General features: G+C 36.3%; 2 protein-coding genes across 4 annotated transcripts in view; one reads left to right on the plus strand and one right to left on the minus strand.

Moving 5' to 3' along the window:
* Positions 1 to 5,084: 5,084 nt before the first annotated feature.
* Positions 5,085 to 16,714, plus strand: LOC135123324 (uncharacterized). The gene is made up of 4 exons (XM_064047861.1): positions 5,085 to 5,355; positions 5,401 to 5,884; positions 5,935 to 6,105; positions 16,267 to 16,714. Exons 1-4 carry the CDS (start codon positions 5,267 to 5,269, stop codon positions 16,630 to 16,632), a joined length of 1,110 nt encoding a protein of 369 aa, XP_063903931.1. The 5' UTR covers positions 5,085 to 5,266; the 3' UTR covers positions 16,633 to 16,714.
* A 1,204-nt stretch (positions 16,715 to 17,918) lies between these two features.
* Positions 17,919 to 27,527, minus strand: part of LOC135123322 (histone acetyltransferase KAT6A) — a 96,553-nt gene continuing 86,944 nt past the window's right edge. For 2 of the 3 annotated variants that reach the window (XM_064047858.1, XM_064047860.1), the window contains exons 5-6: positions 22,874 to 26,451; positions 17,919 to 20,006 (exon numbers count right to left, since the gene is read on the minus strand). In XM_064047858.1, coding sequence (XP_063903928.1) covers positions 18,606 to 20,006; positions 22,874 to 26,451 — 4,979 coding nt within the window. In that variant the 3' untranslated portion in view covers positions 17,919 to 18,605. The remainder of the gene's footprint in view (positions 20,007 to 22,873; positions 26,452 to 27,527) is intronic. The other variant, XM_064047859.1, reaches the window with a different exon arrangement.

The raw sequence follows: 27,527 nt of genomic DNA on the forward strand, positions 1-27,527 counted from the left end.
TTGCATTTTCTATTTTATGTTTTTCCGTCCTTTTGTCTTTTTTAATACTTTTCGGCTCTTTTTTGTTGCTTTTTCATCTATCATTTGTACAGTATTTTGTCGGTTTTTTTTTATATTTTTTAAGGCCTTTTTTCACGTTCGTTTTAGAATTTTCATTAGGGACTTTATATCACCTATATTTGTCGCGCTGTTTTACATCCTTTTTATCGACTTTTTTGTTTTTTCTCGCCTTTTTCGTCTTTTGTCGTCCTTTTTGGGCGTTTTTTTTTTATTTTCCTTTTATGGGTAATTTATTTAAATCGAATTTTTATAGCCGAAATTTAACTAAATACATTTTCTTGTAGATTTTGGGCCGCAGAAGTCACTTCTGGTTTCATTTCTTAGATAACTTAAAACGTTTATCTAGAATTGTCTATTGAAATTTCGCAGTTTTTAAAAATTTCGAAAAATTCGAATTTCACACCAAATTTTTCGAAAATATTGCTCCATTACCATCAACACGCTATATTTTTGGAATCAGCATGTCGAGATCTACGTCCCTGAATTTTTTTTTAATTTTCAGACAACTTTCTTAAAAGCGAAATTTTTTCAATTTTTCAAATTTCGGCCAAATTTTGACATTTTCAAAACTTAACTAAACACATTTTCTGCTAGATTTCGAGCTCTAGAAGTCACTTCGGGCCTCGTTTTTTTGATAACCCCAACAGTTTTTCCAGAATCGACCGTTGAAATATCGAAATTTTTAGAAATTTTCAAAAATTCGCATTTCGTACCGACTTTTTCGACAATGTTGCTCCGTGACCATCAACACACTATATTTTTGAAATCAGCATGTGGAGATCTACATGTTTGAATTTTTTCGCAATTTTTAGAGTACTTTTTTAAAAGTGAAATTTTTTCAATGGTCCCCGCTTCTTCAAATTTCGGCCAACTTTTGACATTTTCGAAACTTAACTAAATACATTTTCTTGTAAATTTCGAGCTCTAGAACTCACTTCGGGCCTCGTTTCTTTGATAACTGCAACTGTTTTTCCGGAATCGGCCGTTGAAATATCGAAATTTTAAGAAATTTTCAAATATTCGCATTTCGTACCGATTATTTCGAAAATGTTGCTCTATGACCATCAACACACTATATTTTTGGAATCAGCATGTCGAGATCTACGTCCCTGAATTTTTTCGTAATTTTTAAACAACTTTTTTAAAAATAAAATTTTTTCAAATTTCGGCCAATTTTTGACATTTTCGAAACTTGACTAAACACATTTTCTTGTCGATTTCGAGCTCTAGAACTCATTTCCGGCCTCATTTTTTTGAAAAGTGCAACCGTTTTTCCAGAATCGACGGTTGAAATAACGAAATTTTTAGAAATTTTCAAAAATTCGCATTTCGTACCAATTAATTCGAAAATGTTGCTCCACGACCATCAACATGCTAATATTTTTGGAATCAGCATGTCGAGATCTACGTCTCTAAATTTTTTCACAATTTTCAGACAACTTTTTTAAAAGTGAAATTTTTTCAATGGTCCCCGCTTCTTCAAATTTCGGCCAATTTTCGACATTTTCGAAACTTAACTAAATACATTTTCTTGTAAATTTCGAGCTCTAGAACTCACTTCGGACCTCATTTCTTTGATAAGTGCAACCCTTGTTCCGGAATCGACCGTCGAAATATCGAAATTTTTAGAAATTTTCAAAAAATCGCAGTTCGTATCGATTCTTTCGAAAATGTTGCTCCGTGGCCATCAACATGCTATATTTTTGGAATCAGCATGTCGAGATCTACATCTCTGAATTTTTTCGTAATTTTTAGACAACTTTCTTAAAAATGAAATTTTTTCAATGGTCCCTCCTTCTTCAAATTTCGGCCAATTTTTGACATTTTAGAAACTTAATTAAACACATTTTCTTGTAGATTTCGAGCTCTAGAACTCACTTCCGGCCTCGTTTCTTTGATAACTGCAACCGTTTTTCCAGGGTCGACCGCTGAATTATCGAAATTTTTAGAAATCTTCAAATATTCGCATTTCGTTACGTTTCTTTAGAAAATATTGCCCCTTGACCATCAATACTCTATATTTTTGGAATCAGTATGTCGAGATCTACGTCCCTAAATTTTTTCACAATTTTCAGACAACTTTTTTAAAATTGAAATTTTTTCAGTTTTTCAAATTTGGACCAAATTTTGACATTTTGGAAACTTAACTAAATACATTTTCTTGTAGATTTGGAGTTCTATAATTCTCTTCGGGCCACATTTTTTTGATAACTCCAATAGCTTTTCCGGAATCGACCGTTGAAATATCGAAATTTTCAGAAATTTTCAAAAATTCGCATTTCTAACTGATTTTTTCGAAAATGTTTCTCCATGACCAACAACACACTATATTTTTGAAATCAGCATGTCGAGATCTATGTCCCTGAATTTTTTCACAATTTTTAGACAACTTTTTTAAAAATGAAATTTTTTCATTGGTCCCCCGTAATTTAAATTTCGGACACAATTTTTGACATTTTCGAAACTTAACTAAACACAATATATTTTCTTGTAGATTTCGAGTTCTAGAACTCACTTCCGGCCTCGTTTCTTTGATAACTGCAACCGTTTTTCAGGAATACACCGCTGAAATATCGAAATTTTAAGAAATTTTCAAAAATTCGCATTTCGTACCAATTCTTTGAAAATTTTGCTCCGTGACTATCGACACACTATATTTTTGGGATTAGCATGTCGAGATCAGTGTCTCTGAATTTTTTCACAATTGTTAGACAAGTTTTTTAAAAATTAAATTTTTCAATGGTCTCCCTTTATTCAAATTTCGGCCAACTTTTAACATTTTCGAAACTTAACTAAACATATTTTCTTGTAGATTTCGAGCTCTAGAACTCATTTCCGGCCTCATTTCTTTGATAAGTGCAACCCTTTTTCCGGAATCGACCGTTGAAATATCGAAATTTTTAGAAATTTTCAAAAATTCGCATTTCGTACCGATTTTTTCAAAAATGCTGCTCCATGACCAACAACACACTATATTTTTGAAATCAGCATGTCGAGATCTATGTCCCTGAATTTTTTCACAATTTTTAGACAACTTTTTTAAAAATGAAATTTTTTATCAAATTTCGGCCAATTTTTGACAATTTCGAAATTTATCTAAATACATTTTCTTGTAAATTTCGAGCTCTAGAACTCAGCTCCGGCCTCGTTTCTTTGATAACTGCAACCGTTTTTCCAGGGTCGACCGCTGAATTATCGAAATTTTTAGAAATCTTCAAATATTCGCATTTCGTTACGTTTCTTTCGAAAATATTGCCCCTTGACCATCAATACTCTATATTTTTGGAATCAGTATGTCGAGATCTACGTCCCTAAATTTTTTTACAATTTTCAGACAACTTTTTTAAAATTGAAATTTTTTCAGTTTTTCAAATTTGGACCAAATTTTGGCATTTTCGAAACTTAACTAAACACATTTTCTTGCAGATTTCGAGCTCTAGAACTCATTTCCGGCCTCATTTCCTTGATAGGTGCAACCGTTTCTTCAGAATCGACCTCTGAAATATCGAAATTTTTATAAATTTTCAAAAATTCGCATTTTATACCGATTCTTTCGAAAATGTTACTCCATGATCAACAACACACTATATTTTTGAAATCAGCATGTCGAGATCTATGTCCCTGAATTTTTTCACAATTTTCAGACAACTTTTTTAAAAGTGAATTTTTTTCAATTTTTCAAATTTCGGTCAAATTTTGACATCTTCGAAACTTAACTAAATAAATTTTCTTGTAAATTTCGAGCTCTAGAACTCACTTCGGGCCTCGTTTCTTTGATAACTGCAACCGTTTTTCCGGAATCGACTGTTGAAATATCGAAATTTTTAGAAATTTTAAAAAATTCGCATTTCGTACCGATTCTTTCGAAAATGTTGCTCCATGACTAACAACACACTATATTTTTGAAATCAGTATGTCGAGATCTATGTCCCTAAATTTTTTCACAATTTTTAGACAACTTTTTTAAAAATGAAATTTTTATTTTGCTTATTTATTTATTTAGTCATTTATTTATTCATTCATTTATTTAATTTTTGATGGCTTCATCAATTCGGACTGTGTCCATTTTTAGCACTTTTGAACATTTTTTTTATTCATGGAAACTATTCAAATTTTTTTACCGAACTGTACAAAATTTTAACAATTATTTTTAAGATTGATAATAATTTTTTGTGAGATTTTCTTTTTTCGATTTAATGGAACCTTTTGAGAAAACTGCTAATGTAATTAAAATTACCAATTATATACCATATATTACTAAATTAATTGAAGTGGAATTAATTTGACTTCACACAGAATTAGGTATAGGAATATATTGGAGTTGGTGGAATTATTTTCCGACTACATATAGAGAAATGAAATTAATTTACCTATTATACGCAGTCTTGAAAGTAATTAACCTCTCAAAACAATAAATAAATAATTCTATTCAAGCAAATACTTATGCTGAAATTGTTATTCTATAGTGGCACTATTTTGTTATTATTATTATTTTAATATGTAATATTCTGAAAAATTACATAAAGCCGTAAAACGTAAAATTTTGTTTACAATTTAGACACGTCGTTGTTTTCTGAAACTCAAAAATCAGGACCAAGGATCAAATTCATAAATTTTAAAGTAGTGGTTCAAGTTTTGTTGAATTTTAAGAACCAGCTTCAGCTGAGATAGTTACCTAGGAAAATCCAGTTTATTAAAATTATGCAGGTGCTTGGATGTAACGAAACATCACCCCATGAAAATAAACTGGTTATAAATAAATAGAATTTGAAAATGCCAAAATGTAAAACACTAACGCAATTTGAAATACTGGTGAAATTAACTTCTCTTGTTGGCATCCTGAGCTACAATTTTTAGAGCGTAAAAAACTAACTAAATATAAATATTATTCAGCAATTAATTCGCAAGGACTGTCATTTAAATAAAACGTTAATTGATACATAATTTCCAAAAAAATAATTTCTGCAGTGCTACCAACCCATCTGCGTTGTCAACTATCGCCCCCTGCCCGCCAAACTTAAAATCTCCCTTTTAAACCAATATTACGTTTTGGGCCACCTCATTAAATATTCATTATCTCTATAAGTAGTCAACAAATAATCTATAAATAAAAGCCCAATGGTTTTGTAACCATAATGATATTTAATGAGCCACACACACGCAAGCTTCGTAGTTGATGTCACGCCGACCTATCTAAATAAAGGTTATGTCCGAAGTCCCCACGTTCTTCCAACAAACACCCCAAAATCACCTCGTAAACAACCTGGCAAAAAAAATGCAAGGCGAAAACCTAAGGTACGTTGACCACCGCGTAAAAACCCATAAAAACTCCCATTCCAGAGAAAACTTGCTCCTCGGCATGGGCAACCCCTTGCTCGACATCTCCGCCAACGTCGACAAACAGTTCCTCCAGAAATACAACATGAAAGAAAACAACGCGATCTTAGCGGACGAAAGCCACAAGAACCTCACCGGCGACCTGATTGATCAATACAAAGCCGAATTCATCGCTGGGGGCAGCGTCCAGAACACGCTCCGAGTAGCCCAATGGCTGCTGGAAAAGCCCCGAGTGACAACGTTTTTCGGGTGCGTCGGCACCGACAAGTATTCCCAGATTTTGAAAGAGGGGGCGCAGAGTGAAGGAGTTAATGTGATTTATCAGTTGAATGACACAGTTCCTACCGGCACGTGTGCCGTCTTGATCACTGGCCCGAACAGGTCGCTGTGTGCGGATTTGGGGGCTGCGAATTGCTTCACGATTGATCATATTAAGAATCCGGCGAATCGCAAGCTGATTGAGGGGGCACAGTATTTCTATATTTCGGTGAGGTGTGTGTTTTGTAGAAGAGTGTTGTTGATTTTGAGATTTTGCAGGGTTTCTTCCTCACCGTGAGTCCTCCAACCATTCTAGAAACTGCTAAACACGCTTTAGCTAATGATCGCCCCTTTATTATGAATCTCAGTGCACCGTTTGTTTCGCAACTGTACAAAGAGCCTCTGATGCAAGTCATGCCTTATATTGATCTACTATTTGGAAATGAGACGGTAATCTTATCATATGTCACTAGGGTTAATAAGGGTCAGAGATTTTCATTTTGACAAACACTGGTGTTGGGTAACATCAAGCCACGTAAACTGTACACACACTGTATCTAAAATTTTATTGCAATCGCTACAAAAGTTGCATTATGTAACGTGTACATCCTTTCACTTCTGTGGGGATTAAATGTATATACAGGTGGTCACGAATAAGTGCACTACAAACTTGACAACCACTATCAGATCGTGTAGTCATTCTTATTGCGTCAAAGAATATACTAATATACATTAAAAAAATATTTTATTACACATTTTTGTGTATTGTGTTATGTTCTGATCAAAAATTGGATGCAACTTTTATTTCAAGACCAGCCTATATATAGTTATTTTATTAACGAAGATATTCACCTTGAAAGTTACATAACATACAGAAGAACACCTTTGTTTATTATTCGTAACCGTAGAAATCCGGAACTAATAATTTCGTTCCGGTTGTTTTTATAATCAGAAAAATAATTCACTTTATTGTTTAGTGAATGACATCATTTTACTACATAGCTTGAGCTTTAAAAAAGACCAATTACGTATTTTCCTTTGAACACTTTAATTAAACAAATTGATCACAGACAGGAATATAATGCCCAAATTAATTATTTTTATTCAAATCGAATGTGCCGCTTACGCAAAAACGTGTTACCCACTATTTAAGCCGCCTCTCGGAAAAATTTATTATACTAAAGACCACAACAAACATAAATTGTGTTTGTAAGTCACATATTTCTAGTGGTAGGTTGTCACTATGTAACCCTGGAACGAAATCCTCGCCGAAATTAGCAGCGTTTTTTTTTTTTAATTTACCAACGCAGTTTACTTGGAAAATACGATTTTTTTTTATTTTAAGATAAATTGGTTAAATTTTTCTGTAAAAAAAATCAATAGTTTTTAATTCCGAGTGTAAACTAAGGAAGTATTGTGATATATAAAAAAATCTTTCATTTTTTCTCGACATTTCATGAATTCTAGAATATAAGAAATTGGTCTCCCGTTTCTGTTTGCCTGTACGTCGTTTGTGTTGATTTTTATTAAATAGATATTTTCTAAAACTACTGGACCGATTCTTGTCAAATTTTAAATGTACAGGTGAGTTACCTAAAAGAGGACTCCTCGAATATTGTTTTATATTATGAAACTATGTTAACTGAATTTATATATTTTTTAATATATCTGAATTTTACTTTACTATAAAATTGAGAAAAAAATACTCTGCAAAGTTTAATATTTATTACTTTTGATACGTTTTATTTGCTTTCATAAAATTAATTAATAGTGGAGTTAAACCTGTTTTTTACTTATACTTTTACTTTACTCATAAATAAAAATTATTCGAGGAGTCCCCTTTTAGCTGACTCACCCTATATTTCAGAATTGCATATCAACGGTAAAACGTTAACAATATTTACCTAAAAATTTACAATAATTTGATGACGTCACCTCACAATTTTGCGTGGTAAATACTATTTAAATTTTACAAAGTACTCCTATACTTGTGGTTTATGAATCCGCCTTGAGTTTTTAGCATCCAGATTTTCGCAAAAAATCAGAATTGTACAATAACGTTTTCTAAAAAACTGAGTTTGATTGTACTTTAAGTGCTGTTTAATAATATGTCACTTTTTTATTCTAATACATGATTATGTGATATTAATTTTGTAGATAATTTTTACACATCACTTTGGAATTTGCGGAAAGTGGAAATAATTTCCCTTTTCTTAATGGAATTACCTATTTTTTAACTGTTTCTTTTCAGTATTTAGTTATGCAAAATTTACAAAAAAAAAATCAGTTGAAAATCGCCTGTTTCGTAGTTTGTTCCAAATTTCAGACTCCTGTTTTTTCAAATAAGTGAGACCTTTTGATTGATTTTTTTTTTTTTATATTAAATCAAACGTGTTCCACACTAAGTAATACATCACTTTAAAAGTAAAAAAACAATTTTTATTATTATTTTAAGATAATTGGGTTAATTTTTCTGTTAAAAAATCAATAGTTTTTACTTCCGAGCGTAAACTAAGGAAGTATTGTAATATAAAAAAAAACTTTTGTCTTTTCTCGACATTTCATAAATTCTAGAGTATAAAAAATTGGTCTCCCGTTTCTGTCTGCCTGTATGTCGTCTGTGTCGATTTTTATTAAAGAGATATTTTCCAAAACTGCTGGACTGATTCTTGTCAAATTTTAAATGTACAGGTGAGTTAGCTAAAAGAGGACACCTCAAATACTGTTTTAATTTATGAAACTATGTTAACAGAATTTACATTTTTTTTAATATATCTGAGTTTTATTTTACTATAAAATTGAGAAAAAAAAAACTCTGCAAAGTTTAATATTTATTACTTTTGATACGTTTTATTTGCTTTCAGAAAATTAATTAATAGTGAATTTAAACCTGTTTTTTACTTATAATTTACTTTACTCATAAATAAAAATTATTCGAGGAGTCCCCTTTTAGCTGACTCACCCTGTATTTCAGAATTTCATATAAACGATGAAACGTAAACAACATTTACCTAATAATTTACAATAATTTGAAGACGTCACCTCACAATTTTGCGTGGTAAATACTATTTAAATTATACAAAGTACTCCTATACTTGTGGTTTATGAATCCGCCTTGAGTTTTTAACATCCAGATTTTCGCAAAAAATCAGAATTGTACAATTACGTTTTCTAAAAAACTGAGTTTGATTGTACTTTAAGTGCTATCTAATAATATGTCACTTTTTTTATTGTAATTTATGATTATGTGATATTAATTTTTTAGAGAATTTTTACACATCACTTTTGAATTCTCGGAAAGTGGAAATAATTTCCCTTTTCTTATTGGAACTACCTACATTTAACTGATTCTTTTCAGTATTTAGTTATGCAAAATTTACAAAAAAGAATCAGTTGAAAATCGCCTGTTTCGTAGTTTTTAATTATACGGTTCCAAATTTCAACTTCTGTTTTTTCAAATAAGTCAGACCTTTTGATTGATTTTTTTTTTTTTAATATTAAATCAAACGTGTTCCACACTAAGTACTACATCACTTTAAAAGTAAAAAAAAACAATTTTTATTGTTATTATTTTAAGATAATTGGGTTAATTTTTCTGTTAAAAAATCAATAGTTTTTACTTCCGAGCGTTAACTATGGAAGTATTGTAATATAAAAAAAAACTTTTGTTTTTTCTCAACATTTCATAAATTCTAGAGTATAAAAAATTGGTCTCCCGTTTTTGTCTGCCTGTATGTCGTCTGTGTCGATTTTTATTAAACAGATATTTTCCAAAACTGCTGGACTGATTCTTGTCAAATTTTAAATGTACAGGTGAGTTAGCTGAAAGAGGACACCTCAAATATTGTTTTAATTTATGAAACTATGTAACAGAATTTACATTTTTTTTTAATATATCTGAAAAACAGCAAAACCTAAAAAGTTTGGATGGTATTTCAATCAATAAATAAAAATTATTCGAGGAGTCCCCTTTTAGCTGACTCACCCTGTATTTCAGAATTTCATGTAAACGGTAAAACGTTAACAACATTTACCTAATAATTTACAATAATTTGATGACGTCATCTCACAATTTTGCGTGGTAAATACTATTTAAATTTTACAAAGTACTCCTATACTTGTAGTTTATGAATCCGCCTTGAGTTTCTAACATCCAGATTTTCGCAAAAAATCAGAATTGTACAATAACGTTTTCTAAAAAACTGAGTTTGATTCTAATATGTCACTTTTTTTATTCTAATACATGATTATGTGGTATTAATTTTGTAGATAATTTTTGCATATCAATTTTTGAATTCTCGGAAAGTGGAAATAATTTCCCTTTTCTTAATGGAACTACCTACTTTTTAACTGATTCTTTTCAGTATTTAATTATGCAAAATTTACAAAAAAAAAATCAGCTGAAAATCGCCTGTTTTGTAGGTTTTTTTTTGTTTTTTTTTTTTTAATATACGGTTCCAAATTTCAGATTTCTGTTTTTTCAAATAAGCGAGACCTTTTGATTGATTTTTTTTAATATTAAATCAAACGTGTTCCACACTAAATACTACATCACTTTAAAAGTAAAAAAAAAACAATTTTTATTATTATTATTTTAAGATAATTAGGTTAACTTTTTTGTTAAAAAATCAATAGTTTTTACTTCCGAGCGTTTTTCTCGACATTTAATAAATTCAAGAGTATAAAAAATTTGGTCTCCCGTTTCTGTCTGCCTGTATATCGTCTGTGTTGATTTTTATTAAACAGATATTTTCCAAAACTACTGGACTGATTCTTGTCAACTTTTAAATGTACAGGTGAGTTAGCTGAAAGAGGACACCTCAAATATTGTTTTGATTTATGAAAGTATGTTAACAGAATTTACATTTTTTTTAATATATCTGAATTTTATTTTACTATAAAATTGAGAAAAAAAATACTCTGCAAAGTTTAATATTTATTATTTTTGATACGTTTTATTTGCTTTCAGAAAATTAATTAGTAGTGAAGTTAAACCTGGTTTTTACTTTTTTTTTTTGAAGTAAAAAACAGCAAAATCTAAAAAGTTTGGATGGTATTTCATTCAATAATTAAAAATTATTCGAGGAGTCCCCTTTTAGCTGACTCACCCTGTATTTCAGAATTTCATGTAAACGGTAAAACGTTAACAACATTTACCTAATAATTTACAATAATTTGATGACGTCATCTCACAATTTTGCGTGGTAAATACTATTTAAATTTTACAAAGTACTCCTATACTTGTACTTTATGAATCCGCCTTGAGTTTTTAACATTCAGATTTTCGCAAAAAATCAGAATTGTACACTAACGTTTTCTAAAAAACTGAGTTTGATTCTAATATGTCACTTTTTTTATTCTAATACATGATTATGTGGTATTAAATTTGTAGAAAATTTTTGCATATCAATTTTTGAATTCTCGGAAAGTGGAAATAATTTCCCTTTTCTTAATGGAACTACCTACTTTTTAACTGATTCTTTTCAGTATTTAATTATGCAAAATTTACAAAAAAAAATCAGTTGAAAATCGCCTGTTTCGTAGGTTTTTTTTTTGTTTTAAATATAGGGTTCCAAATTTCAGATTTCTGTTTTTTCAAATAAGCGAGACCTTTTGATTGATTTTTTTTTAATATTAAATCAAACGTGTTCCACACTAAATACTACATCACTTTAAAAGTAAAAAAAAACAATTTTTATTATTATTATTTTAAGATAATTGGGTTAATTTTTTTGTTAAAAAATCAATAGTTTTTACTTCCGAGCGTAAACTAAGGAAGTATTGTAATATATAAAAAAAAATATTTTTTCTCGACATTTCATAAATTCGAGTATAAAAAATTGGTCTCCCGTTTCTGTCTGCCTGTATATCGTCTGTGTTGATTTTTATTAAACAGATATTTTCCAAAACTACTGGACTGATTCTTGTCAAATTTTAAATGTACAGGTGAGTTAGCTGAAAGAGGACACCTCAAATATTGTTTTAATTTATGAAACTATGTTAACACAATTTACGTTTTTTTAATATATCTGAATTTTATTTTACTATAAAATTGAGAAAAAAAAATACTCTGCAAAGTTTAATATTTATTACTTTTGATACGTTTTATTTGTTTTCAGAAAATTAATTAATAGTGAAGTTAAACCTATTTTTACTTTTTTTTTTTGAAGTAAAAAATAGCAAAATCTAAAAAGTATTTCATTCAATAAATAAACATTATTCGAGGAGTCCCCTTTTAGCTGACTCACCGACGTCACCTCAAAATTTTGTGTGATAAATACTATTTAAATTTTATAAAGTACTCCTATACTGGTGGTTTATGCATCCGCCTTGAGTTTTTAACATCCAGATTTTCGCAAAAATTCATAATTGTACAATAACGTTTTCTAAAAGACCTAGTTTGATTGTACTTCAAGTACTGTACTTTTTAGTATTTAGTTATGCAAAATTTACAAAAAAAATCAGTTGAAAATCGCCTGTTTGGTAGTTTTTTTTATCCGGTTCCAAATTTCAGACTTCTGTTTTTTCAAATAAGTCAGACCTTTTGATTGATTTTTTTTAATAGTAAATCAAACGTGTTCCACACTAAGTACTACATCACTACAAAAGTTAAAAAAAAAACAATTTTTATTATTATTTTAAGATAATTGGGTTAATTTTTCCTGTTAAAAAACTAAGAGTTGTAGTTTTTACTTCAGGAGCGTAAGTGCATGGAAGTATTATAATATAAAAAAAATTGGTCGAAAGTAGTTTCAACAGAACTTTCCTCGCTCCTGAAGTAGAAAGTTCTTACAAGATTAATTGAGCAAAATCAGTCTTATCTTAGCAAGTACTAGCCCCGCTCACCCGCCCTCTTATTTTCTCAGAAGATGTCATTTGAAATCAAAAGTAGCCCCTCCCACCCACCCCTATTCCGTTTTGATCATTCATTCTTATTGGCTCTGAAAAATAAATTTCACGAGTTTTCAATTTTTAATTATCCCACTTTTCGATTATTCAGTTTTTAACGTCTTCGATTTTTCAAACTGCGTTTTTCCAATTTTTCATTTTTTTTGTTAGTATTTGCCAAGATAAAACTGAATTTGGCAAATGACATATCCTGTAAGAAAAGTGAGGGCGGGTGGGCGGGCCTAGTACATGCTGAGATAAAAGTAACTGGCAAATGATATATACTCTAAGAAAATAGAGGGCGGGTGGGCGGGGCTACTACTTGCTTACAAGACTCTTAAGAAAAAAAGCTAAACTCAGTTCCGCCCACTTTTTTTTTTATTGCACGGATTTATTTTATTTACTGTACAGAGGTAATTGAATTCTATTTTGACAAGCGGTAGAATCTAAGATTTAAAACAAAGTCAAAAGTGCCAATTCACCCGCCCACCCTCTGTTTTCTTAAAGGGTAGTCATTTGCCAAAATCAGTCCTATCTTAGCAGGTATTAGCCCCACCCACCCACCCTCCATTTTCTTAGAAAGTACGTCATCTGCCAAAATCAGTCTTATCTTAGCAAGTACTAGCCCCACATACCCGCCCTCCATTTTCCTATAAAGTATGTCATCTGCCAAAATCAGTCTTATCTTAGCAAGAACTAGCCCCGCCCACCCACCCTCTCTTTTCTTAGAAAATACGTCATCTGCCAAAATCAGTCTTATCTTAGCAAGAACTAGCCCCGCCCACCCACCCTCTCTTTTCTTAGAAAGTACGTCATCTACCAAAATCAGTCTTATCTTAGCAAGTACTAGCCCCGCCCACCCACCCCCTATTTTTTCAGAGGATTATGTCATTTGTCAAAATGCTAGTGTTTGTTAAGATAAGACTTATTTTGGCAAATGACATAATCCTCTGAAAAAATAGGGGGTGGGTGGGCGGGGCTAGTACTTGCTAAGATAAAAAGAGTTTTGGCAAATCACGTACCTTCTAAGGAAACAGAGGGCAAATTTAAATAATATGAAACAATGATAAATGACAAATAAAAACTCATCATACTGTACACATTTTGGGTAGAACTTATGCGGCAAAATTTTGGGGTGACGTCATCAATTTCTTGGGGGGGAATAAACAGATATATTTTTTCGTTACAATAACTTTAAAACATCTGCAAGATTTCAAAGTATTCATTTTCGCAATTTTGATTTATTCAATAAAATAAATTGATTGATTCATTAATTTTTTTTTTTTTGAGTCGCCCTGTATAAGCAAATCAAAAAAATTTGGATGTATTGATGAATTACAAGTATAAACTGATCATATTTTGCACACTTGAATTTTAAGCTGACATCATCATTTTTTTGGAGGGGATAAGTAAATATATTTTGCTTAAAAATTTATTATGCTTATCATAGCTTTAAAATATTTTGAAGATTTCAACGGTTTGCATGAAAGATCGAGAAAACGTAAAAGTAGAGAGTCGGCCGACGGACTCGATAAAAATACTTTCGTGTTTTTCCGACGTTTCATGACCTCCAGAGTATAAAAAAAATTAGTCTTCCATTTCTGTTTGCTTGTCTCTTATCTGTGTTCATTTTTATTAAATAGATATTCTCCAAAACTACGGGACTGATTCTTGTCAAATTTTATATGTACAGTGAACACCTCGAATAACTTTTTGATTTATGAACCTATGTGAACGGAATTTAGTTTATAAATAAAGACGAATGAGTTCTATGTATGCATCGGTTCATTAACATGAAATAATTGGCAGAAAGCAAAATAATAGAAAAAACTCGTTACATTTTTTTTAATTTACCTGAATAATTAAGAAAAAAATGCTCTATTACTTTTAATTTAACATAATTACTTTTGGCTAATAAATCAAAAAGTTATTCGGGGTGTTCCCTTTTAGCTGATTCACCCTGTATTTAAGAATTTCGTGTAAGTAAACGGTAAAACGCTAACAAAATTTTGAATAATTTCCAATAATTTGCTGACGTCACGGCAAAATTTTGAATGGTAAATACTATTTAAATTACTCCTATACTTGTGCTTTATGAATCCGCCTTGAGTGTTTAGAATCCAGATTATCGCAAAAAAAATCAAAATTGTACAATAACGTTGCATAGAAATGTAAATACATAATTATGTGATTTTATTTTTGTAGTTAATTTTTACAAATCACTTTTAATTTCGCAGAAAGTTAAAATAATTTTTGTTTTTTAATGGAACTACCATGTTTTTAACTGATTCTTTCCAGTATTCAGTTACCCAGAATTTACAAAAACGTCCTGTTAAAAATCGTCTGTTTGAAAAAAGAAGTTGAGGTCATTTCCGAAAAACCAAAATGACGTAACGTTAAGATTATAGTGATTTTCAACCTTTTTTTTAATATACGGTTTTAAATTTCAGACTTCTACTTTTTCAAATAAGTATAAAAAGTACATCACTTGAAAATTAAAAAAAAACATTTTTTTTAAGTAAATGGGTTAATTTTTTTTTTTTTTTTTTGTAAAAATTAAGAGCTATGGTTTTTTTCTTCTCGAGCGTAAGCTAGGGAAGTATTGTAATATAAAAAAATACTTTCATGATTATTTTAAAAATAAATTTCATGGCCTACTTGAGGACTTTTTTTCATATGTCAATAAGAACGGCATCTAACCAGCCATGGAACTAATTAAAAAACCTGCAGTGGTAGCACTATTGTTTTCCATTGAAGTGAAATTTGTATTGTCGGTGTAATACAAAAAAAAATGCGTAAAACAAAACATTCAATTTTTGTTATCGATACACATGCCAAAGGAATCAATTTATATGATCACACAATTTCGAGCGTTATCGAAAAAAAAACTAGATTCCCACTTTAGTATCTCAGTCGTTTTAAGTTTGTAATTTAGAACAGTTAATTATCGTAAAGAGCTCTTTAAAATAATTTAGAAAATATCGTCTTTAGTTTTTCGGAAACGTCAAATTTTTCTTTAATAAAAAAATATTTGTTTCCATAAATTATTTTCCACTAGTTTCGGCTGTTATGTAAGACATTTTATTATCCAAAGTTACTATCTAAATAGAGTCAAGCAAAAAATGGTGATTGATCGCATTTAATTAAATTTCCCAGAAAATTTACATTAAATAATCAATTTATATGATCACGCAATTTCGAGTGTTATCGAAAGAAAAAATACATTACCAGTTGCGATGCCGCAAAAAAATCATTTTGTAAAATTCATGTCAAATATTATACCGATGAAAAATAAAAAAAACAGTTCTGTATAACACACTTCAAAAACAGACCACCTTCTGTTTGATAAAACAAGTTGATGTCATTTCCAAAAAAACTGAAAAAGTGATTTTTTAAACTCACTCCAGTTGTGAAAAATTTTATTTACAATATCAAATGTTAAACTTTGCCACCTCTTTCAAATAACGGATTCAAGTAATCTGCACCACTGGCGCTGCATAAATTTGACATTTGTCGGATTCCTAAATAGTCAATTCCATCATCAAACTGAAAATTACCCACATCGAGCGCATTTCACCATGACTGCAATAATGTCCACGATGAGCTATTGACCCGACCTTTAATATAGCAATCGAAGCTATTTCCGAGAGGCGGCAAACTCTAGTCCGACCTACACCAACTTAACTAACACACGACACACATTTCAATTTTTTTGTTTTTCAGGAAGCTGAGACCTTCGCCACCGAGCAAAACTTCGGCACGAAAGACTTAAAAGAAATCGCCCTCAAAATCTGCAAGCTCCCCAAGCAAAACGAGGCCAGATCCCGGGTGTGCGTCATCACCAACGGCCACAACCCGGTCATTCTGGCCCGCGACGGAAAGATCACCGAGTATCCGGTGGACGTCCTCACCAGAGAGCAACTCGTGGATACGAACGGGGCCGGTGACGCGTTCGCCGGCGGTTTCTTGGCGCAGTACATACAAGAGCAGCCTCTGGACGTCTGCGTGCGGTGCGGGGTTTGGGCGGCCACTCAAATTGTGCAAAGGAGTGGATGTACGTTTAGCGGAAAGGCCACCTTTCAGCCCTAGCAGTAGGAGTGGGGGCTGGGTGTACTTAGTTTTTTATATTGTGTTGTTATAATGGGAATAAAAGACGAGGTTTTCTTGTTTACGAGAGTAATTTTAAGGTTTGGGTTTTAGGCGAGGTCGTGGGTAGAGCGATTAGGGTTGACCTTAGCACGTGGGGAGGTCACGTGCACTGCAGCTATAAATATATGAATAAGTAGAATGAGAAATTTGCAATTTAGAAGAGGGACGTCAATTATTTAAAGTTATTTTGTAACAAATGAATGTATTGTGTGTATTTTAACACTGAGTGACACCAGCTAGGTATTCAAACACGTGTTTTTTAACATTTATTAATAGTTAAAATTATATTAAAAAATATTCATCACGGCGAAACTTTTCAAATATTCTGTCGAGTTCACTGTTTTTTAAAACTGCAGGTTATTTTTGTTTTTACTTAGTTTCTGAAATGGTTAATTAAAGTAGGGAAAACTGTTGTCAGATATTGTATTATCCTTAAAACAATGGATCAAAAAACCCTTGTCTGATACAACTGTGAAATTATAATTACATAAAAGGGAGGTTGGGTTGCGAGTAAAAGTAATGAGTTTTGATTACATCCCTTCATAATCACTAAGGAACTTTGTCAAAAAAATGTACACCACATTTCGGCATTTGAATCACAACGTAGGTCATCTATTTTGTAAAAAAATCACGTTTCAACACTAATACAAAATTTTCAACCTCTTTCACACATTAGCAAAACTTTTACTGAGAAAAGTTATGACTTAAACTTTAAATTGAATGAATCAAAATTTTGAATCTTGGATTTTAAATATAACCTCAAAAACGTGTATGGTGGTATATGCAACCAACAATACACCTTGCGTATATTGAAATAAATCAAATGGTAAAGACGTTTGATATTGAAGTTTATGTTTTTAGGCAAAAGGAGCCATGAAACGTTTTCTTCACGTTGGATAAACTGATTCATTAACAAAACGATTTGTTTGTCAGCGCGTGAGACTAATTAAGGATTCTATCCTCTTATAATTTAATTTTTCATTAGGGATTTTTGCATATACGACATTGGTTACCAACCAAATTGCCATGAACTTGAAATTAATACTTTCAAATATCCCGTCGAAGTTTCAACTTGGATGTCATAGGCTTAGCCGGGAGGCAGACTTCATACGCACGTGACTATTCCATCTGTTCAGTAAACGGACTATAGTAACGTTTAATATTAGACTTGGTGTATCTGGGTGGGTTAGAGAGCAATTCTGGATTAGCATAAAATAAACCTACAATTAAAAACTAACATTTTTTAATATCATGTAGTTATACAAATGTAAACTATACAGCGAAATTGCTCATACACAATGTTAAAGAAACAAGCTAACAAATCTAATCACAGTGCTACACAAAATAAAAATAAGTGATAAAAACATCAAACACTTACGACTATTTTTTATTAGTTGTATTTTTTTGATTATCATTAAATCTATTGCGCTTTACAAGAAAAAAGAAAAAACAATATTAGTTCGAGTTAACAATGTGTGAAGAAATAATAACTAGTCATCTCAAAACCTTGTCCCTGTTTAAATGTTACTTAATATTAATATAGTATTCACAAAATTTACAATATCTTACAGTAGTTGTTTTCAAATAAATTAATACTCTTAATATACACGATAATCAAGTAAAACCTCCAAGTCTTCTTACTTCTTATCAAAATAAGCGTTCCGAAACGTCTGTCAATTCTTAAACATTTAAAAAATCTTACAAAATATCCAGTTTCGATAAAATCTGCATTTTGATCAGGCCGATCAAATAAACAACAAATAAAGTCAAGGTGCCGACACCTTGTATGTACAACAACACAACAGTTTATTTCTACAATCAGATCATGTAGCCTGCACAGCCTGCGAAAACCGCCGTTTAACCGGATAAGGCATGATTTCAACGAAAACAAACGAAAACATATCACTACACTCTTAACGTCTCATCGTCCCGTTCAGCGGCTGCATCAACCCGCTGTTGATGTACCCGTACGTGTACATCGTGTTCTGCTGCGCCCTCTGGATCGCCGTCGGGTCCTGGTACTGCGTCTGCGCCATGTTCATCACGCCCATTTGCATCGGTATCTGGGCGTTGTTGATGAACCCGGCCGGCGTGTTCGTGATGTACCCCGTCACCGGCCCGGGCGCCTGCTGCGCCGCCATCCTGTACCCGTTCAGCGAGTTGTACATCGGGTTCAGCGCCGCCACGTTCGGACTGACCCGGCTCGACGTCGTCTGCATGTGCTGCACGGACACGTTCGTCGAATTCCTCGACCGCCCCAAGTTCTGGCCGATCGGCGGCGTCACCGCCCCGCCCAGCTGGTTCACGTTCATGTTCGTCTGGTAGTACTTGTGGTGGTAGCCCAACACCGGCGACTGGATGGCCGACGGCGACGGCGCCAAGTTCCTCACCGTCTGGTTCTGGATCATCTGGTGCGTCGGCGGCGGCGTCATCGTGGCGTGCGGGTGGTGCGTGGGCGGCGGCGACAGCGTCATCGCGCTCGGCGGCGGCGTCATCGTGCTGCACGAGTTCGGCGGCATCATCTCCAGCCCGTTCGTCAGCTGCTGCAGCTTCGCCAGGCTGCAACTCGAGTTCCCGCCTTGGCCCGGGTTGCCCTGCGGTGCCGGCGTGGGGGCGGGCGTGGGGGTGTGCGCGTGCGGGTGCGGGTTCGTCTGGATGTAGAAGTTCGTCCCGCTGGTGACCGCGCACGACGGCGACGGCGCCAGCTTCTGGTGGGTGGCCCCCAGACTCTGCTGGGCGCTCATCCGGTGCTGGATCACCGTCGTCATGGGCACGCTTACGTACGTGCTGGTCCCCTGCGCCGGGAAACCCTGCGTGCTCACCGCCACCGGGATGTAGTTCCCGGAGTTGATGACCGAGTGGTGGGGGTGGTGCGGGTTGTGGTGCATGGGCGACGCGCTCAGTTGGGGGTGGTGGCTGTAGCTTTGGTGCATGGCGACCTGGTGGTGCATGTGGTGCTGCTGCTGCATCTGGTGCTGCACCTGCTGGTTCTGGGTGGGGCTGGCCAGCATGTGCTGGTGGGTTTGGGCGGTCGGGGGCGTGGCGCGCTGGCGGTTCTGCTGTTGCTGCTGCTGCGGCGGCGGCGGCTGCTGCTGCTGGACGGAGGCGTGCTGTTGAGCGGGAGGTGTGAGTTTCATGCTGGCTTGTTGCTTATTGGTCGACGGAGTACTGGAGCGGTTACGGGGCTGCTGCATCTGACGCTTGCTCGAGCCGGACTGGTGGGGCGTGGTCTGCTGGGGCATCTGCATGGGGGCGGCGTTCACGTTCGGGCTGGACGCGGGCACGGCGGCGTTCTGTTGGACCTGCGAGAAAGCCTATTTCAGTCGAGGGCCGAACTAACTCAGAGTTTTAAAATCTGACTTTGAAACACATCGCCTGAGAACTGGGTTGCCGCATAGACCAGAGGCTGTGCAAGTGATTTTCGCCTCTAGTGATTGGCATCGAACTATCGAATAATCGACGAAAAACAAATTGTACAATAGGCACCCAGAGTTGTTAATAATTTTGCACTAGAAACTGACATAGGGCCGGTTGCATATACGCAAATCAAATTTAATCTCTGACTAACTCCATAGTAACGATTGTTATTATTATAGTTACAAGTGTTCTTAATCAGAGATTAAATTTGATTTGCGTTTATGCAACCGGCCCTTAAAGTTACAACAAATCTATATTTAGTACATGAGTTATTATTCGCAACAGATTGATCTTTTTTAACCTCTATAAAAACATCAATGAAGCATGTTCCCGATTTTATGAAGTTTTAAATATACTAGAGACCCTAGTACTTTTATTAAGACAAAACTGATTTTGGCAAATGCCATATCTTCTAAGAAAATAGTGGGCGTCGCTAGTCCTTGCTAAGATAAGACTAATTTTGGCAAATAACATATCCTCTGAGAAAATAGGTGGTGGGTGGGCGGGGCTAGTACCTTTATTAAGATAATACTGATTTTGGCAAATGCTATACCCTCTAAGGGATTTTGCAGTTAAGATCGCCACAATTGAGACAGGGTGGGTGGGCGGGGCTTATGTTTTGCCTTCTTTTTTTTTCTTCTTAATATATGGTCTTCTCTTCACAACAAGAAACTGAAAACATGTTGAAAATGGTAAATTTTGTGCCCACATTTCTTTATAAATTTACTGGAAAAGAAAACTACGTGCATATATTGAGAAAAAACGCAAAATACAAACCCCGCCCACCCACCCTCATCTCAATCGTGACGACTTTCTCTACAAGAATCAAGCATGCGAAATATGTTTTTATCAATGTTTGTATTGATGAGGCTGATACGTGTTTAAACTCCATATTAATTTTAATAATAATGAAAAAACTTTCAGAGTTTAAAAAATATATATTTGTAGTCACTGCTACACGTGTTTCGGTACACAGTACCGTCTTCAGGCAGAAGAGAAACTGGGGTTTTACAGAGCTATTCCTGAATTTATACCTGATTTAACAATGGTGTTTTCAAATTTATGTTAAGTAAGGGAGATTTGTTTATTTCGGTTTGGTCGTTCATTAGTGTATTTAATTTATTGTACCTATTTATTTCCAGACATTCTAACGCGTTTAATTTTGCGCCTTTATTTTCTATGTGTAAAATTTTGAATTCGTCGTTGAAATTATGCTGTTCTTGGATAAGGTGGTTCGCGTACGTAGAATTTGATTTTTTGTTGACAAATACTGATTTATGTTCTTTTATCCTTTCCTCAAATTTTCTCCCTGTTTGTCCGATGTATACTAAGGGGCAGTCACCACAACTTAGCATGTAAACTCCAGAATTCGATTTCTTAGGTGACTTGTCTTTACTATTGTTTATTAATTTATGTAAAGAATTGTTGGTACGGAAGGAAATTTTATAGCCTGCATTTTGCAGTATTTTTGCAGTTTTAATAGAAAGTTTTCCAAAATGAGTTAAAATGTTATATTGATTGGTTTCTTTAATTAAAGGATATATTAATGCTGATGTGATTTTTTTAATTTTCTTTTTTAACATATTATCTATGATCTCGTCCGAATAACCATTGTTTTTAGCTATTATTTTTATTCTCTTAAGTTCGACCTCAAAGTTATTTTCAGATAAGGGGACAGTCAACAATCTGTGTAACATTGATTGATATGCGGCTAATTTGTGACTCCAAGGATGTAAAGACGTTCTATGAATAGTTGTATCTGTATGAGTAGGTTTATGGTAGATATTAAATTCATGGTAACTCTTGTGGTGGCTGATTTGAAGGTCCAGAAAATTGATAGTTTTATTGCTTTCTATTTCTATTGTGAATTTTATTTTTCTATGTAACGAATTTATGTAATTATGTAGCATATCTAATTGCCTACTTGTACCGTTAAAACACACTAAAATATCATCCACATATCTAATCCAGTAAATACAATGTTTAAATAATTTATGTTGTAAAATAGAGGTTTCTAATCTGGCCATAAATATCTCGGACAGCAGAGGGCTCAGACCTTATCCAAGAACAGCATAATTTCACCGACGAATTCAAAATTTTACACATAGAAAATAAAGGCGCAAAATTAAACGCGTTAGAATGTCTGGAAATAAATAGGTAACAATAAATTAAATACACTAATGAACGACCAAACCGAAATAAACAAATCTCCCTTACTTAACATAAATTTGAAAACACCATTGTTAAATCAGGTATAAATTCAGGAATAGCTCTGTAAAACCCCAGTTTCTCTTCTGCCTGAAGACGGTACTGTGTACCGAAACACGTGTAGCAGTGACTACAAATATATATTTTTTAAACTCTGAAAGTTTTTTCATTATTATTAAAATGTTTTTATCATTTTGTTGAACGAAAACTATATATGTCAAACAAAAAAAAGTCAAGAAATAAGCCCCACCCGCCCGTCCCAACCTCAAATGTAATGAATTTTTCATTCGTTGTTGGACCAAGGGGCGGAGTCTAGGTATAAAATCCGTGCTTCTCGACAAAAATTTACCATTTTAAACGTTTTATATATCTAGGGTCTCTAAAATATACTATTTGAGAAATCAGTACCAATATATAGATAACCGTTCGAAATAAATCAATTAATTTATTTATTTAAAAATTCCCCGACCAATGGCTGGTTCATGTGGCAAACTAGTACCCAGGCGACGTAATTAAGAAAAATAAGTAATAATGCGTGCAATTTCTGTTTCCTCACCTGTAACCCACTCTGCTGAAGATTATGCTGTACAGTGCAGTCGTAGTTGGTCTGCGGCTGTTGCGCCGTGCTCACCGGCAACACCGACGGCGGTCTCACCGGTTCGACGGAATTCTGCGAGGCCATATCGCTGGAAATCGACGCCGGCGACTCGAGACCTAATTGAGCAACATCGAGATCGCACTGGCCGTAATGCAAACTGTGCACGGAATTTGTCGTGGAATCGGGAGTGTACACACCCATCGACGGGATATTGTCAGTGGAAGAAGGAGTCGGAGGTGTGTGTTTAATCGAAGGAGTCGTCATCTGCGGCGGCTGCTGTTGCGGTTGCATCTGCTGTTGCGCCTGCTGCTGCTGCTGTTGATGTTGTACCTGTTGCTGTTGCTGCGCCATTTCCGCGACCTCGGCTTTCTGGGAATCGCCACCGTCGGACTTACTCTTGATCGCACTGGGGGGTTTTTCCGGAGGAGCGACTTTTTGGACAGCGCACGAACTCTTCGCCTCGCTTTCGTTGCGAGACTTCCCCTTTTCCTCCTTCTTCGGAGAGGCGTTCTTCTCGCCTTTGCTCTCTTTGTTCGTTTTGCTGCTGCTCTGTTTGGCCTCGTGTCGGTGCGCTTTGAGCTTCTCTTTCTCGCAGCTCGGTTGCTGCTTGGACAGCATGTCCAGGGGAGGGAACTGCAGTGGCATGGGGTAACTGGCGTACTCGCGTTTCGTGGGGTCGTAATAAATGGACTTATCCCACGGGATACTCCACTGCCACTGGTTATACTGAGCTTGCGGCATGTGGTGGTAGTTTTGTGGCGCCGCCATGCCGAAGTCCGTCTTCGCTAGGAGACCTTCAGGGTTCTCCATGTGCACTTTGGTGGGTTTGGGTTTGTCGTGGTGGCGCTTCTCCTCATGTTTCGGTTTAGGTTCGCTCTTGCTACCCGTAGGAGGTTTACAACTCGCTTCCTTCTCCTTCTCTTTGTCTTTTTCTTTTGGCTTGGGCTCGTTCTGCACCACCACGGTTTTGTTTTCTACAATCGGCTCGACTGCTTTGGGGGTTTCGGCTTTAGGCGGCTCGGTTTTTGGCGGCTTCTTCTCCATGATCACCGGTACGTTCTCAGGAGGTGGAGTCGGCGGTTTTTGCTCTACTGGTTGTTTTTCTTCGACCACAGGCGGTTCGGGTTTAGGCGCCGGCTCAGGTTCAACTTCAACCTTAGGTTTTTCTTCCACCGGTTTAGGCGTCGCTGGAGGAGGTGGTGGCTGCTGCACAACAATCTTGTTTCTATCGTCATCGATCTTCTCAATGTCCATGTCAGACGACTTTCGATCGAACTCGATTGGTTGCTCCGCCACCTTTTCGACCTCCGCTACAGCTTCTTCGGTCTTCTGACTAGCTTCCACCGGGTCCGCTTCGACTTTCTCTTCGGGTTTAGGTTGTGGCGGTGAGTCTTCTTGCTTTATCTGATTATTGACAACGACGGGTTTATTAATCTCTAGTATTTCTTTGTGGATGGTTTTAATCTTCTGGCCGTCGATTTCGGTCTCCGATTCCGAGGTCGTCGACGAGTACATCGTGGGCGACTTCGGTTTGTCGGCCACCTTTTCTGGATTCTTCGCTTCCGCCTCCTCCACCTTCTGGAGATCTTTCCTCGCCGCCTCCACTTTCTCCTTAGCCGGACTGGTCTTCGCGGGACTAGTCTTCGGCAACTTATACTTGGTGTTAGGCGAGACTTCGAACGCTTTCGGCGCTAACTCGTCCTTCTCCATCTCGTCGTCCGCCTCCGCACTCGAGTCCTCTTCAGCCGAAATCCTATTAACCTTCTTCTCCTTCTTCTCCCCTTCCTCGTCGTCGCTCTTCTCCGACACCAAACTCTCGCTCTCGCTTTCTCTCTCCTTCAACTTACTCTTTATAATCTCGGGGATCGTCATCTGCTTCTTCGTCTTGCTCTTCACGAACGGCCTCTTCTTCCTCGGCTTCGGGGTCTTGGCGGCCGCGACGGGCGTCGCCCCCTGCACCTTCTCTTCCTCCACAGGACTCTCTTTCTCCTTCTCTTCCACCACCTCCTCTTTTTTCTCCTGTTGCTTCTTCGTCCTCCTCTGCGACCACCTCTCCCCCACGACCTTCTCCTTCGCCCCGACACTCTTCTTCTTCTGCGCTTCCTTCTCCCTCTGCATTCTCGCGATCTCCTCGTCGCACTTCACCAACTTCACTTCCGGTTCGATTTTGAGTTTCTTCTCCACGACTTCCGGTTCGGTGGTTTCGGTGCGTTTGCGCTTGTTGTTTTCGTGGGTTTTCGGTTTGACGTCGGCGAACGTCGTCTCGTTGTACTTGCTAGGCCGAGTTCGTCGCCGTCCGGACGACGTCACCTCCACTTCTTCCTCCTTCTTGGGAACAGGGGCGGGAGTCACGGGAGGTTTGGGTTCGGGTTTGGGGGTTTTGGGGGTCTTAGGTGCCGTGCTGATTTTTCTCTTCCTACCTTTCTTCATCTTGACGCCTTGCTGCGTCTCGATTATGATCTTCTCGGGTTGGGGGACGACGATGTCTGCGGTTTCGGCGGGGGTTGGTTCCTTCTCGCCGTCGGACTTTTCTTCGCGGAAGGGGTTGACGGTGGGGGTGAGTAAGGGGGTCCAGCGCAGGCACTCCACGTCGATTTTGATGCGGGTTTTGCTCTTGGAGACGCGTTCGGCGTGGGTGTCGACTTTGGTCCAGTCGATACAGAGGACGACTTTTTTTCCGGACTCGGACGAGACGCACCGGACGAAGCCGAGGAGTTGTAGCGCTAGAGCTATGTCGTGGCAGTACATCCCGGTTTCTTTACTGATGTCGGTGAGTTTTAACTTGGCGTTGCGGTGTTGGTGTAAGTATTCTAGGACCACGGACTTCCAGTAAGCGTAATAGGAGACCCTACCCAAATCGGATAAGGGTTTTTCCGGGGTGCCTGGTTGTCCCTCTCGCTTCGACAACAAGTAACTGAAATCGATGAGGAACCTCCCGAAACCTTGCCTCTGGTACTGGGGCATGGTCATAATACACGAAACGTTATATTTCTGCTGACAGTGTTTCTCTTTCGAGAAATACCCCACGAGGTGGCATCCTTTCTTATCGTTTTTCGTCAACACGTAAAAAAGGAAGGGCTCCACGTCGTAGTACAGCGTCTTATGGTCAAGGAAAAGCTTAGCGAGAAGGCAGAGATTCTGACAATATATTTTGTTCACGTTTCCGTCCACTTCGAACACTGATAAGTCCCCGCACCGGTAGATTTCGGTGGCCGGAGGATGCCTCCACGTGCACTTATCCTGGTGGCGCTCCAGCACCGCCTTGCTCTTCGTGTACTTGAGACAGAACTCGCACAGGAAGAGCTTCGGCAGTCTGGCGTACTCCTGAGGGAACGGACTCGAGTACCACGTCTGGATCTCGTACTTGCCGAACTCTATGGCGGCCGGGCAGCGTCCTTGGGCGGACATCGCCAGAGACGGCGACGTGACGAAAGCGCCGCCTGGGGGCAGCGCGTTCGCCTTCTCTCTCGTCTCCTTGAACAGGTCCACGTCCTTCTGGGTGACCCCTGGGGGCAGCTGCGGCGGCTTCACCTCGTCTGGAACAAAGAGAGGGCAATTTTAGTCGGGCGTTTAGCGGATCGGCACCCACCATAACCGGTTGATTAGATGATCACATGCTAGTTCTATCACCTAATTCTGTTCGGTATTTTTTGTTGTATGAGAAAACGCAATGTTATTTTATTCTAACTGATTAGTTAAAAGCATTACGGTCACTTCCTGAGCTAGCCAATCAGACAAGTAATCTCAGAATGTGTTCAATGTAAGGTGCAAGCGAGCCGGGGTCTTGTAGAGAGATTTTTCACTTGTTTGTGGATTGCGTGTCACCATTACAAGTGAAGAATCTCTCGGTGCTCAAAATAATAAGACTACCACACCAAGTAACATGCGGTCAGCTTCGAAATAGGGTCATTCCATCTCAAATCGGCGATCATTAATAGTGATATTAAGAACGTACGGAGGAGCGGCATTTTCTAGCTGAAAATGTTGAAAATAAGGTGGTTATTTGCGTTGGTGCACAATTACGAAACAAAGAGTTTTCTATAAATGTATTAAAGTAAGTGGAAATACATGACTATACATAAATCGATACGTAATTACGAATATTTTAAACGGATAATGCCAACCTAATTCTTTGTAAACATCGCTTTGAAAATTACAAGTTGCGAATAATTATTGAGGGAATCTTTGAGCTATTCGTGGAGACCATTAAAGTTTAAATAACCAAGTTAATCGATAAAACGTCATGAATCTAAAATGAAACAGCGACACTATTCTTTAAAAGCATACAAGTTTATTATTTATCTAGTGACAGTTGGACACTGTGACAGAGATGGCAGCACTGCCACTTCTGTCAAATCTTGACAAACTAGATGATGGAAAGAAAAACCCTGACATTAAACGATTTACACTCTCTCTATAATTGTTGCACAAATAATGGTCAAGGTGTTAGATTGTAGCAAGAAAATGGTCTAAAATAGCATCACATATAATTTTGATCTTAATATGTGTCAAATTGGACACTAATGCAAGGAATAATATGCGTTTGATAAAAATAATCGATCTTATATTAACTAAATCGAGTCCAAGGATATGAGCAAAACACGCAACAGGT

This window comes from Zophobas morio, unplaced genomic scaffold, assembly GCF_036711695.1.
Source record: "Zophobas morio isolate AGI-343-1 ecotype UQ-CSIRO unplaced genomic scaffold, CSIRO_AGI_Zmor_V1 ptg000006l, whole genome shotgun sequence".
Classification (NCBI taxonomy): domain Eukaryota; kingdom Metazoa; phylum Arthropoda; class Insecta; order Coleoptera; family Tenebrionidae; genus Zophobas; species Zophobas morio.